The following is a 14,156-nucleotide window of genomic DNA, read 5'->3' on the forward strand; positions in this document are numbered from 1 at the left end:
ACAAAAAGTCTGAGTCTCATTGTGACAAGTGTCTCATCCCATTGCACAAGAGAATAGAAAGAAGCAAGTTCGACGACTCTCGAGGTCAAAACCAAATTCACTGCGGCACAAATGAATGCAACGTTCATCCTCATCGCTGCTTAGCGAAAACAATCACACACCAGGTGACTTTAGACTTTCGACAGCACAAACGAACGAAACATCCACCCTCGTCGCTGCTTAGCGTGACAAATACACATGTCAGGCGACTTCCGTTTCTTTATTTATTCGACGCATTTCCTGATGAGGCTCCCCCGCCCCCTCCTCCTGCCGGCTCAGCTCCTCCGACAGGAGAACCAGCAGCGGCGGGACTGAGTCCCATTTGGTTTTTGGTCGGAGATATGCCAGATGAACTTATCAGTCCACCCGGCGGAGGAAACCCAGGTGTCGTACATGAAGGCCGAAATGACGACTGGATCGTAAACGGTCCCCCGCTGGTACTACCGCCGCCATTACCAGACATATTACTTGTCGAATGTGAAGTTGGCGAGAAACTATATACGGGTTCGACGCAAGGAGTGACGCCCGCGGGCGGTCTAAAGTAGACCGACCCTGGGGACATGGGAGATGGTGATGATAACCGTCCGTAGGGAGAGTAGAAACTTCTTGACGATGCCGTAGATGGTGTAGACGGAGAAACACGAGAGTTCCCTGTTGCTGGGGTCGATGGTAGAGGCATAAACTCGCTCAAATTGACATAGAAGTCGTACAACTGCCCAACCCGGTGAACAACTGCAAGACAGAAACACGCCACAGCACACATAAACATCCGTTTCACACACATAGAGACACCTACATGAAATCTTTGCTTGCCTGTTTTCATTCACTCATGCACTCATCGCATCACACACCCCTACTCTGCTTAGAGAATCCACGTACGGAGGCATGACTATCTATCTACCTATCTTTAATCGACTATGTACCTATCCTATCCACGATACTACCTATCACTCCGGTCCCCCGTCCAGCGGACTGCGGAACTCAAGAAGAATGGAGGAATGAATGAAGTCCACCGATCCTTACTTCACCTCATCACTAAACACGAACCGCACAGCACCTTCCCTCTCCTCCATCTTCCGGTCTCTCCTCCTCTTTTATCTGAAGTGAACTTACCCATTTTCATAGGCCTTCCGAAATCAGTCGCCTTGAACTTCTTGTAATTCGAGATTTCTTGAAGTAGCATGCGCTTGGCTAACAGGTAATACAAAGGAGCTAGCTGCGTCTCCTCGCAGAACGCTCGTTCCTATTGTTTATCATGCACACACAACCCAAAAGACCACGGAAAGAAAAGAGTATATATAGGCTAGGAGGAACCAGACGACTGACTACTTACATAACAATACAAATTGTCGTTCTTACCTGACTAGCCATACATGTGTAATAGATATCGAAATCAAGAAGAGATGAGAGAAAGACTGAAGAAAAGGACAATTCACGGAATGTATCGTTTGGGACGATTGAATAGGAAGAGAGGCGAACAGACAGACAGACAGACATAAAAGCACTCACGTCTTCTCTTTGCAGGAAAGTGCACTAAGAGCGAAGACAATGCAAGAGATGTATATGTTCATACATACGACTATGATGTATGTATGAATATGTATGTATGTGTATGTGTGAACAGTTTGTATGTATGTATGTATATGTATGAATAGCTATAAACATTCCCCACATGAAAACAACAGAAGAGGAAAAAAGCTTTCTCATAGACTTTCATACATGGAGTAGGATTTGTACGACTCCTCCTAGTACTAGTCCGACATGCAATCTACCAGTGTATATACACCACAAGACACACCGGACAACATTTCCTTTCTCTTTGTTTCTCTCCATAACGAAAGAAGAAATGCTTTCCGAAACGGAGCTTTCACAATCTTATTTGACTCGCTTCCCAAGATAAGAGCCTTCAGAGCAAAGAGTGCAAAGCTTCATGAGATTCATTCATGACTCTGTGCATCCACATCTTCACTCTATTGACCTTTCTCTCTCTCTCTACATATATCTATATATATGTAGATGCAGATGTAACTGCAGCCGCCTATTATACTAAACAACACCAGTATAGATAAGATTAGAATCGAAATGAAGACCAGCTACACAGAAGAGCCGTCAACCAACTAGCTGAACAGATGTGCATCCTAAACTTCATCCTTTTCTTCTCTCTCTTTTCTCTTCTTTTGTCAGTTATCCTCTTCAATCTTCTCTCTCCATCCCTCTTCTTTTCTCCTCTGTTCTTCTCTCTTACCTTTTCACTCAAGAGAGCTGCACCAGGGTAGGAAGAAATAGGAGACGAGACATGATGATGATGATGACCTCCACCACCCCCCCCACTATTCTGATTCTTGTTCTTCTTGTTCTCTTCTTCTTCTCCCCCTCCTGCTGTTACTGCGGCGAAGGGCGATAAATCTTTCCCCGGCATCATCATAAGAGAAGACGAAGAGAACGCATGCTGCTGAAGAGAATTAGACGTCTTTGAGCTATGACCTGCAGCACTACCACTACTACCACCTGCACGTCCATGATGCTTATGTGAAAAGGAACTGCCTGGGACTCCACCTGAAGATGCGCGACCTCCTGCTGTATGACCAGGTGAAGCAAGAGAAAGATCTCGGCTACGTTGTAACTGTTCACGCCAGCCTTTCTCATCTTCATAGGCCTATGCGAAAGACACAAAGAAAAAGAGCGAGTTCATGCATGAAAGAAGAAAAAGACACATCATTCACTCATTCCTAGACTACGGTGTGGATCCAAAGAGCTACACACCTATCTGTCTCTCTATCCTAGGTGAAAAGATTTGTGACGACGTACAGATGATATTCTACATGTATGTACGCGTGCAAATCTATACGAGCAAACCACCCCCTATCAATCTATCAATCTATATCTATCTATCTATCTTCTTACTTCGCAAATTGAACGTGTATGATTTCTACTATCACGATAGAGATAATACTCATGAAGTCGCGTTTGAAACCAAGAAGAGGAAGAAAACGAAGAGCGGAAGAAAAGAGGAAAAAGAGCCTCCATCTATCTATATATCTATACACCTCTCTCTATAGCCAACATACAGATGCGTACCATTGGTCTCTATTCACTATTTCATACATCGGTGAGAAAAAGAACAAAGTAGTCTAGTTCCGACCATACAACGACAACTCTATATCTCATCCTTCACACATCGGAAGGAGCTAGGTCCCTACACGACATAGAGGAATGTACCAAACACCAAGAGAAACAAGAAGATCTACCTATCTATATATGTATCTATACATAACAATGAAGACACCCGAGTCGACGCCCCATGAGAAAGAAATCTGAACGAAGATAGGTTAGCGACAAAAAGAAAGAGAAGATAAAGAGAAAGGAGAGGAGAGAGGAGCAGAAGAAAGAAAAGGCTTGACTGGACTTACGCCAACATCATCGGCTGTCTTAAGACCTAGAGATTTCCATTCATGTAGGAGACTTAATCGAGCTCGAATTCTCTTCTCTTCAATCAACAACTGAACCAATCGCTCTTGCTCCTCATCCGCATGAAACCTTGCTAGTGGTCTAAGTAAGCAAAGAAAAGAAGAAAGAACAACGCAAGAAAGGATGAAAGAATGAATGAATTCGGGTCATAGATATAGGATCTTACAAGACACGACACACCTGTCTACTATCTATCTATCTATCTTTAACCTATCTATCTATCTATCTTTAATCTATCTATCTGTCTCTGTGTGCAGGCTCTACAGTGAGAGTCATGAGTTCGCCCATCGAAGTGGAGGCAGCGAATTAGTGTGGATGCAAAGACAAGCTAAGACAGGAAAGACGTCCCACAACTGGGGGGAGGCGTCGCTGAAGAAAAAGACGAAGAAACAGTGACGCCACCTTGCAGAAACTACTGAAGAAGAAGAAGAGCAAAAAGCAACTTCTATTCTTCTCGTATAAGATGAAAAATACTGTCTAGCTTGCTCTTAGATGAACATATGAATAGCTATACATACATATATATATATATATATATATACAGCTAGAATAGAGGTATATATATGCATAGAGAGAGAGTCGGATTCATGTGAAGAGCTAGGTCTGCATGAAGGAAGGAGAGAAGGTTCATACTTGAAGAGATTGTGGAGATCTCTTTCTTCCTTCGTCCGTCTCTTTTCTCTCTGATGAAGAGTCTTTGTATCTAGCAAACCTCTGCAAGCAAGCGCCATGACCACATTCACACCAAGCCCATACATGCATGCTGCACCTCCCTCAGGCGCTACTACGTCGACTTCCAAACTGAAGGCTCTCTCCACATAAAGCTTAAACACACAAAGATAGACATAAAATATCAAAGAAAGAACGAGATATACTGTATAGCACATGCAAACATACATATATATATTAGACAATATATCAAGATATCTCTTTCATGTCTCACTCGTAGTCGGAGACAGCGGATCACCAATCACTATAGTAAGGGGACGACTTGAAAAAACTAAGTACACTTGTATATATATATATAAATATAAATATATATATATCTATATATAGGCATCTACGTACAGGCACGGTAACGAAGGTCTCGCGACTACACATATACTCATATACACAGATACATATATAGAGAGAGAAAGAGAGCAGATATGTGCATAGATATGTATATGGAGATTAGGAATACTACTGTGACAAAATAGAGACGGGAGTCTTTACATTCTTTAGATCCACTCTGTATGTTACTCTCAGCTCCAACTTCACTCAAAAGATCTCCAAACTAAAGAATCGCTCGGAATTAACCTTTCATACCCCACAGAGCTAAGTAGACACACATACATACATATATATATTTATATATATAGAGAGAGAGACATGATGAGAGAGATTGGCTTTCTAGTCAGTCGTCGTCGGTTGATGGGGGCCCTCGGTATTTCAAGTACATCAGGCATTCAACTCCATACAATCCAAAGAATTGGGTCCACATATATATAGATGAATTTCTATCTGTATATATGCATCTCTCCATCGTACAAAGCTCTCTCTTTCTCTCTCGTTCCTCTCCTCTTCTCTCTCTCTGGGGGCTGACTGACTGAGAGCTCATCTATCGTCAACGTACTCCCTACAAGTACTATGACTTTATCACACATTTTCTAAGAATCTAGCTTTTCCCAGACACCACCAGACTACATCGAGATGAGAGATGACCTTCTTCTTCTCCTCCTCCTCCTAGAGACGTACCTGCTGATGATCGTCCGTTTTCTGTAGATTCGCTCATCCAACTTGCTGTTGTAAATCTCAATGATCTGCAACTTTAACTGCCGTTCTTGCACAGCCTCATTCTCTATAAGACAAAGACACACGAGGAGACAGGAAGCATCACATACAATACGCACATACCTCTACACGTAAACACAGACTCTCTTCAATTGTATCTACAGACACACAGCCATGCATACGTCCATCCACTCATACATACACACCACACCGAAAGAAGATCTTCTTCTGCAGAAACATGAGGTACGTCACAGAAATCTCATGAACAGAAAGATGAAGCTAAGGCCATCTTAATAGACGACGACGCACGAATCAGTAAGAAAGTTCCTTCTTCTGCTCCTTCCTATCATCATCTCCATGACCATCATCTCCCCTCTCTCCCTCTCTCTAACCTTTCTTCTCTCTCTCCTTCTTTCTCTATCTCTGTACCTCTCTGTTTGTCTCTCTATCTCTCTCTCCCTCCTTCTCTAGCTCTTCCTTTCTTTCCTTCTTTACTTCTCTCTCTCTCTTTCTTTCTTTCTTTCTATCTGGTCGCTTACCTTTGAATTCCATATCAGCTAGAATGAGCTCTGCGTCGTTATCATACTCGACGTCGAAGTCTCCTCGTAAGGGCCAATACCCCACGATCGAGTGAGTTGGTCTAGGCGTCCCTGTACGGGGGGGAGGAGCGACGACTCCCGGGGGAGAAGTGGCTGAGCTGCTGCTGCTACTGCTGCTGCTGTTGTTTGAACGAGAAACATCTTCTGAAAGAAAAAAGAAGCAGGAGAGATAGATAGAGAGAAAGAGAAGAAAGACAGGAAAGTTCACATAGAGATAGAATATCCAAACGAAGAGATATGGGGGAGATCGACAGAAACGAAGATAGAAAGAAAGACCTCTTTCATGATCATTGAAGCACCCCTGAGCTATGAATGTACAAAGCCCCACGCATGCATATATAGAGAGAAAGAGAGCGAGAGAAAGAAAGAAAGAAACAGAGAGAGATAGATATGCTAAGAGATGGCGGAGCTGTCCCTATTCGCCTTAAGTGCAAATGTATATCTTTCCTGTCGTGAGCTCTATAGAATGAAGGAAAGAGAGTGCGGGTAAGAGAAGAGAGAGAGAAAGAGTCATCTTGTCTATGTTCTCATGAAATCTGAGGACACGATGTGAAACCTGGGTAAGAGAGAAGGCACTCATACGATGATTTCCCTATTTGCCTCAGGAACACTAGGAAGAGAATAGAAGGAAAGACACATACAAATAACCCATCTGTGTAAAAGGGCAGAAGGCGCATGCATATAGATAAATACACGGGCACTGTCCGTATCCCTTACTGCAATCCCTTGTTGCCCCATGAAAAGGTATCTCTCTACTTCTGCATATAAACGTCCAAACTCACATATAAAGTCATATAGACCACATACACAGACACATTAGAGATAGATAGACTAGAGATAGATAACTAGATTAAAGATAGATAGATTGAAGATAGATAAAGATAGATAGATAGAACCGACAGATTCCTCCCTCCCACCCCGGATATCGGTAGACGAAGAATAGTAAGACGTGAGTTTGTACCTTCATCGTCATCTTCATCTCTACTTCCCCCTCCTTTCTTTGTAACCCCAGTGGTCGTCGTTTGATCATCCCCGTCAGTGAGGAGGCCGTTCTTCGAATGATGGCCTGCGGCGCTTCCTCCTTGATGTCTTTTGCTCTCTCCTGTCGTTGAGCATGCAGAAGTATCAAGATGATCTACATCTCTAAGAGGTCCTCCATCTTGACTCATAAGAAGGAAAGAAGTATCCGGTAAAGGAGACGTGCGAGAATTCAAATACACCTCATTATAGTGCCGGTCACAATCGATGCTTGTCTTCGGCTTCTTAGCTACATTATTCACCAAGTCCGCCACATCCTACACAGAAAGAAGGAAGGCAAAAAAGAAAGACAGAAAGAGATATCTACACATATATATATGTATAGAGGTATATATTTCTGTCTAGATATATGAATATATATAGGGAAAGAAGAAAAGAGGAGAAGACCAGATGTTGCATGAGGAGTAAGGAACAGAGGACGCATGCAGAGAGACAAGAAGACAGGTTTCCTAGCAGTCATGCTAGAAGAACATATCTATAGAGTCTCTACACGATCCTTTCTCCTTCTTGCACTCATAAAGCAATTCTGTATCCCTCCCCACCTCTCTACCAGCACTGTCATGCACAACTATACCTACGCACAAACTCCTTATACAGATCTATACATATCTATGTACATCACCCGAGACTCTTATTCAAGCTATCTCCCCCTGAAGTGAACTCCTGTCTCTTCCTTTCTCTCGGCTTTCCTCCCCCCGTGTGAGGTGTATATACACTTGACACACTGCTGCCATGCGTCCTCCACGACCCTAATCTTCCTCTCTCCTTTCTCCCTCACACTCCACTCTCCAAAGTGGATGACATCTTGAATGCTTTCTCTTCCTTTCTGTGCGTTGAAACGATTCAATGTATCTCTTCTTTTGTCAACTACTCTTCAGTCATCTGAGAAAGAGAACATGCAGAAGAAGAAGAAGAAAGACCAAGTGGCTTACGTTCCAGTTGCCAAAGCCATATTTGCTAACTCCTTCAAGGAGCATGATTTCCTCATCGGCAGTCCAATCCTTCTTGAGGAGAGGAAAGGCGTTTCTCCCGATAGGAATGTAACGATGAGTATTCTTATGCGGTTTGCCTTGGACTTCCGCTCCCATACAGAAGCACTTCACACATAAGTCAAAATCTTCGCAGTCGGCGCATCTTATACGACAGACATTGCTTATGTCTCTATTACATACATCACAGTGATACTGAGCTAAGCCGAAAGCATCCAGACCTTCTATAAGGGTTCCTCCAGCTGCTTGGATAGCTTCCAAGAGACATGCACTATTTGACGGAAAGGTCTTTTTAGGTAACGAAAACTGCTGATCTCTCCGACACTCTATATCTTCTCTTCTCATCTCTCCTGTAGGCGAAGAGGAAGAGGAAGAAACAAGACTCGCATTCGGTGGACGAAGAAGAGGAGAAGGAGCAGGTGGTGGCATCGAAACCATTCCTCCCACAACTGGAGGAGGGGGCATAGCCATACTGGACTGAGGAAGCGGAGGAGGAGGAGGAAGATGACTTGAAGCTTGGTCAGGCATTAGCATCATCATAGGATATCCTCCTCCACCTCCTCCTCCCGGTCCTCCTGGGAGAAGTGAGGTTCCTGTGCCTACTGCTGGTATCCCTCCTCCTGCTCCCCCTCTTCCTCCTGGTACAGGGGGGATGACAACATGAGTCGTATTCGCCCCATTATGAAGACTGTCGACACTTAGTCTTCCCCCTACACCTGGGCCTCCTATAGGAGGGGGTGAAGATAGAAGACTTGCTGGAGCTCCTGCTGCATAGATGGAACTTCGGTCAAAAGAAGAAGGAGGGACCATACTCTGACTACTGCTATGACTCCCACTAGAAGAGGAAGAAGAGGTAGGAGGATGAGGAGGGGGAAGAGGGGCGGGGGGATTGAGGTAGAGAGAAGGATTTGGTGGATGTCCGCCTCCGTGCATAGAGACGGCTGAGCTGACGATGTTGCTTCGACGGAAGTCTTCAGAAAGAGGTTGAGATAGAGATGAAGAAGAAGAAATGACAATAGGTTCACCTTTTGAATTACGTTTAGGAGCTCGTCTACGTCCTCCTCCTTCATCATGCGATATGGATTCCCCCCCCGCCTTAACATCTTCCTGTCCCTCTTGTGAGAGATCTCCTTGTTCTCCCCCCCCACCTTTAGCTTCTCCTCCTCCTCCTCTTGCGGCAGGTGTATCGACAGCAGGGGAGATCCCTTCAAGAAATGAAGACGAACCAGAAGAAGAATAGGCGGAAGTATTAGAAGAACTTCCACCAAGGGAAGAAGAAGAAGAAAGATTTTGAGAAGATGACGGACCCCCATCATTTCCCCCACTCTGTGAGGAAGGATACTGTACAGATGAAGAAAAAGAAGAAAGAGGCTGCTGAGAAGGAGGAGAGTGAAGATGAGATGGGGGACTCACGAAAATTGGAGCTTCTCCTCCTCCTGCTCCTGAAAGGGATGATCCATGCGGATGAGGAGGCTGTGACGTCGTGGCCGTAGAAGAAGGAAGCACTTGTTGAGAAGGGGGCAGAGAATGAGACTGAGAAGAAGAAGGAAAGTACCCCGCTGAAGAAGGGTAAGAGGAGGAAGAAGAGACTGCAGGTGCTGCTTGATGAGAGGGTGGGGGATGATGATCTGACGTAGTTGGGTAGTAGTGACTATTATAGACACCTCCTCCTGGCGCTCCTCCTCCGAGGAGAGTGGTAGCTGAAGGAAGAGAAGAAGAAGAAGGAAGAAGGGAGGAATTCAAAGGAAGGTGTGAAGAAGGAAGAGAAGATGTGGAATTATACCCAGGAGGAGGAGGGAGATAACGAGGAAACGGGATAGAACCTGCTGGTGCCGGTGCAGTTGCGGGGTGGATGGAAATGTATGAGGAGGTTGATGCGGGTACACCCGGAGACGGAATAGGAGAGAAAGGAATCATGAAAGATGAAGAAGAAGAAGGAAGAGAACGGATAGAAGGATTCTGGCTTGAAGGGTTAGGGGTGAAAGAGACTTGATGAGGTGCTCCATGAGAAGAAGAAGAGACTGCTTGGTCTCCTACTCGGGGCGCTGTATCGCCCACTACACCCAAAGGTGTATAGACAGGATAAGGAGACGAAACAATAGGATGGCTAGACGAAGAAGAAGAAGAGGGTGGTGGTGGTGGTGGCTGTGGTGAAGATAAAGCAAAACCTGGGGAAGGACCTCCTGTTGATGCTGCGGTCATAGGAGATGATGAAGAGGATGAAGGGGGAGGAGAATAATAAGGAAGATAAGGAGGAGGGCCACCACTCATCATCGGAGTAGCAGATGCAGGTGCTATTCCTCCTCCTCCTGCTGCTGTCGTAGTAGTAGTAGTAGCACTAGTAGGAGGAGGAGAAGGCGTCATAGTGACAGGATTCGACGTTGTGCTAGGAGGCATCATCACGACAGAAGAGAAAGGTAGAAGGGGTCTGGTCGAAGAAAGAAAAGAAGCTGAGCTCACCTGTCTTCCTCCTCCTGCTGCTTGTGATGGTAGTAATGAATTGTCTCCTTCTTCATTCTTTGCCTTACTGCTACCTCCTGTAGGAGGAGAGAAGGAAGAAATCCCCGGTGTACTCGGAGGAGGTAGAAAAGGAGGGGGCTGAGACGATGAAGAAGAAGAAAGAGGCTGATCAGGATTCGAGAGAGGAGGAGCCGCTTTGGACGAAGGTACGACAGAAGAAGAGGAGGAAGAAGAGGAGAGAGCCATCATCAGTGACTTGCACGAGAAGTTGTCGCCGAAGAACTTGTGGACGTAAGAAGAGAAGAAGAAGAAGACTGAGGAGAAGGAGTCACCTCATAAGCCGCCATGAAGCATCACTAGGGTGGATACGATGATGCCTTGTATAAGGAGAAGGATAAGAAGAAGGTGTACGAGATTGAACTGGAGATGTAGAGAAAGAAGAATGAGTAGAAGAGAAAGACTTGCGAAGAATGAAGGCTCCTGGTGTGAGTTCTATTCTGAGGAATCACAGGCTGTCGTGGGCGACGTCTCTATACGTGGAGAAGAAGATGAAGAAAAAGGAAAAGCTTCTCTTTTTGGATGACACGATAAAGAAGAAGCATGAGAAGAAGACGCAGTAGAAAAGAAAGGTCGGGATGGTAAAGAAGATGAAAATGACAATGATAGAAGAAGAAGAAGTATCCTCTGACGAGGAAGGTAGCGTCACACCGCCATCACCACCCCCTGGAGTTCTTCAGTCTTTCTCCCCCCCCCACAGGCTTGGACTCATGCGCAGTATTACAAGGAGTCGAGTGTGACGTAAGGGGAAGGCCTGCAGATGATCAATGAGAAGATTCAGAGAAGCGTTTGTCCTCCCCCCTCTACCTCCTTGTTCTTCTCCCTCCTCTTTGGTAAGACAGAGTTGGACGAAGACGTAGATGGTTTCCGATCTTGACGTGCTAAGGAATGAGTCGATAAGAAAAATACGACCACTCCCACCTGTCGTTGAAGATGGTGAGGAAGTAAGACTATGATACATAATGACGGAAGGAGATGGGGCTTGATCACCCCTCCTACTCCTAGAAGAAGAGAGGAGGTAAAACGAGCATGTGAAGAGACGGAAGAAGGAAAAGAAGAAAGAGACTAAATTCTTTCCTTCATTCCTTCTTCTTTCTTCTTCTCCTCCTTCCTGCACGTCAGTCCTCCTCCTCTCCCTCTTCTTCCTGTCACCCCCCTTGTCATCCTCCGACTCGCCTTCGACTTCAAACAGTCCCTCGGCCTATTATCATACCAGCAGCCATCTAACCAGAGACAGAAGAATAAGAATGACGATGATCTTGACGACTGAAAAGATCTACACATCTCTATCTATCTACTTATCGCCCCTCTCTACACCTGTGTACATCTAAGGATGCGTGTAGAGATGTGTATACAGTCATTTGATACATATAGATAGGTTAAAAATAGGTGAAGGTAGAGAGATAGATAGGTGTGGTTTCACAGATATAGATAGGTACAAAGCTTCTTATCACTCTTGTTACGTACGTACTGATCAGGGAAGGAAGCAGATTCCTTTGAGAGACTGAATTGCTTCCCGAGAGAAGCACATCAGTTAGAAAGAAGACAGACGGAAGGCCATGCCGATCTTCCTTAAGAATAAGACCATAAAACAAGGTGTATACGGGAGAGAAGAAGAGATTTTCTGTCCTTCTCCATGGAAAACCTTATCGAGGTGAGTGTATTCTCGCCAGAGAGAGGTGAACGGAGGGGAGGAGAATGCTGCTCTTAGTATGAGAGGAGAAAGCAGGAAACGTCGCAAGAAAGAAACCGGGAGAGACGAGGAATACAAGATGAAGATAGAGCGACTAATTCACAAGGTAGACGGGAGAGATTTGCATGTGAAGGAAAATGCCGTCTTCTCTCAGTGGACAGGAACACTTTTGAAAAGGAAAGAGAGCTTCTCTTTTCCTCGAAAAAAGAAAACGTGAAACATCTCGGTTAAATCTCTTCTTGTCCCTTCCCCGAGGGAGAGAAGAGAGGGAAGAGGGAGACGAGAAGAGGGAGAAGGCAGGAGGGAGAGAGAGAAGAAAGCGAAGAGAAGACTCCAAGAAAGAAAAGATTCAGATGGACAGGGCTGTAAAACTTCTTTCTTACCCCCTCACAAAATCTTGAGGGATCCCCTGAGACGGAAGAGAAAAGTGAAGAAGAGAGAAAAATAGCGAAAAGCAAAGCAAAAAGCCCTCCTTTCTCCCGGAGGCAGTCTGGGTAATGCCACATACACCTCTTGGTTGTGCTACTGCTGCTGCTTTGTGATGTAGGATGGTGGATGTAGAAGTTCTTTCTCTTCTCTCTACATACGCTGATATGGTCACTATGAGAATCCTTCATAATCGCTTGATTTCCGGGTGTATGTACACCCAACCCCTCCACCCCCCACCTCCTCGTTCTTCCCATGGAGTGCCCAGGAAGAAAGAAAGCGCGAAAAAGTTGACCTTCCTTTCTTTACTCAACGATTGTGGTAGGGAAGATTTTAGGACAGCTAGAATGGCATAGACTTTTGGGTTTCTCGATCTTTTTCATGTCCGTATCATTTCTTACTTACATCGGTTCTCTCTTCAGACGGAAAAGGGGGATTTCTTATCTTCTCCGCGTTTCTCTCTCTTCCACGGCGGCGACCGCAGTCGATCTTTTCTCCTCCCTCCCCCTCGTAGCCTTTTCATCGATTTTTGGTCCTCCTTTCTTTCGTTTATGACCTCCTGGATAAAGAGAAAGAAGTCGGGGGGGCGGGCGATTTGAATGAAGAAAAAAAACCCAGTGAATGAAGGAATGTCTAGCTCATTGAGTTCTTACCTGTCTCTCAGATTGGAAAGGTATCTTTTGCGTATTTCACGGTAGATGGTAGATTCTCTCTTTACTCCTTCCAGCATGGATAGATTCTTGGTTTAGGTCATTTCTTTGCTTGCTTACAAAGAAGAAGCTGCCTCCTTTCTTCTCTTCTTCCTTTCTCTTGTCCGTTTGTCTCCACTCAGCAAAACATCTCCTCTTCAGCTGTTTGATACACAAGCCGTTATTCATCTCTCCTTTCCCCTCTCTCAAGTCTTTATCATCCCACCTCGCGCGTGCTTTTCACACCGCACGAACGCCAAGAGCAATTCTCTCTATTTATCCGTAATCTATCTCTCTGTTTTCCTCTGCTTCTTCTTTCAATTCCCCTCTCTCCATCTGAACTTGGTTTCTTCCTCTCTCTTCATCGTCCTCTTCTTCTTCACCAGTCTAGTGTCTTTCTCTTGCAGCAGGTTCTTTTTCTCTTTCTCATTCAAATCTTTCCTTCTTCCCTTCCTTTGTCCGACTCTATCTCTTCCCTCTTTCTCTTTTTTTCTCCTTTCTATTCTTTCGTATTCTCTGGATTTCTTCTTCTTCTTATGGAGAAAGAGAAGTCAAGAAGAAGCTTCCTGCATCTCTCAAGTGAAGTAGCTCACCTCGGGAAATAAGAAGGAAAAGAGAGAGACAAAGCGCTCCAACATAGAACCCTTCTTTCCTATCCAACTTTCCTTGTCTCCACCGTCTCCTTGTTCGTCTTTTCCCCTTCAACTCTTCTCTTCTTTTCCTTCATCTTCTCTTCTTTCTTTCTTTTCATTCATTCCTCCTCTCTTTCTTTCATTCTTTCTCCTCTAAGTTGACAGAATGGCCGAGCTCGATTTGTTTTTCTCTCATCTCCCTCCCGTGACGCGGTTCTATTTCTTTCTTTCCACAGCTCTTATGCTGGCCTGCACGCTTGATCTTATCTCTCCTTTCTCTCTATATATGAATT

The 14,156-nt window shown here is 44.9% G+C and overlaps 2 protein-coding genes across 2 annotated transcripts; one reads left to right on the forward strand and one right to left on the reverse strand.

The window, feature by feature from the left end:
* CSUI_005098 (ada2-a transcriptional co-activator saga component) lies at nt 1-12,685 on the reverse strand. Its single transcript, XM_068065277.1, has 9 exons — nt 7,850-12,685; nt 6,841-7,174; nt 5,820-6,023; nt 5,245-5,347; nt 4,141-4,221; nt 3,450-3,588; nt 2,285-2,695; nt 1,153-1,282; nt 1-771 (listed from the first exon to the last, which is right to left on the reverse strand). Exons 1-9 carry the CDS (start codon nt 10,613-10,615, stop codon nt 260-262), a joined length of 4,680 nt encoding a protein of 1,559 aa, XP_067922747.1. The 5' UTR covers nt 10,616-12,685; the 3' UTR covers nt 1-259.
* Nucleotides 12,686-12,822: 137 nt separating this feature from the next.
* Nucleotides 12,823-14,098, forward strand: CSUI_005099 (uncharacterized protein). The gene has a single exon (XM_068065278.1). The coding sequence runs from the start codon at nt 12,924-12,926 to the stop codon at nt 13,095-13,097; it is 174 nt and encodes a 57-aa protein (XP_067922748.1). The 5' UTR covers nt 12,823-12,923; the 3' UTR covers nt 13,098-14,098.
* Nucleotides 14,099-14,156: the final 58 nt, after the last annotated feature.

Source organism: Cystoisospora suis (genome assembly GCF_002600585.1).
Source record: "Cystoisospora suis strain Wien I chromosome Unknown contig_2452, whole genome shotgun sequence".
Taxonomy (NCBI): Eukaryota; Apicomplexa; class Conoidasida; order Eucoccidiorida; family Sarcocystidae; genus Cystoisospora; species Cystoisospora suis.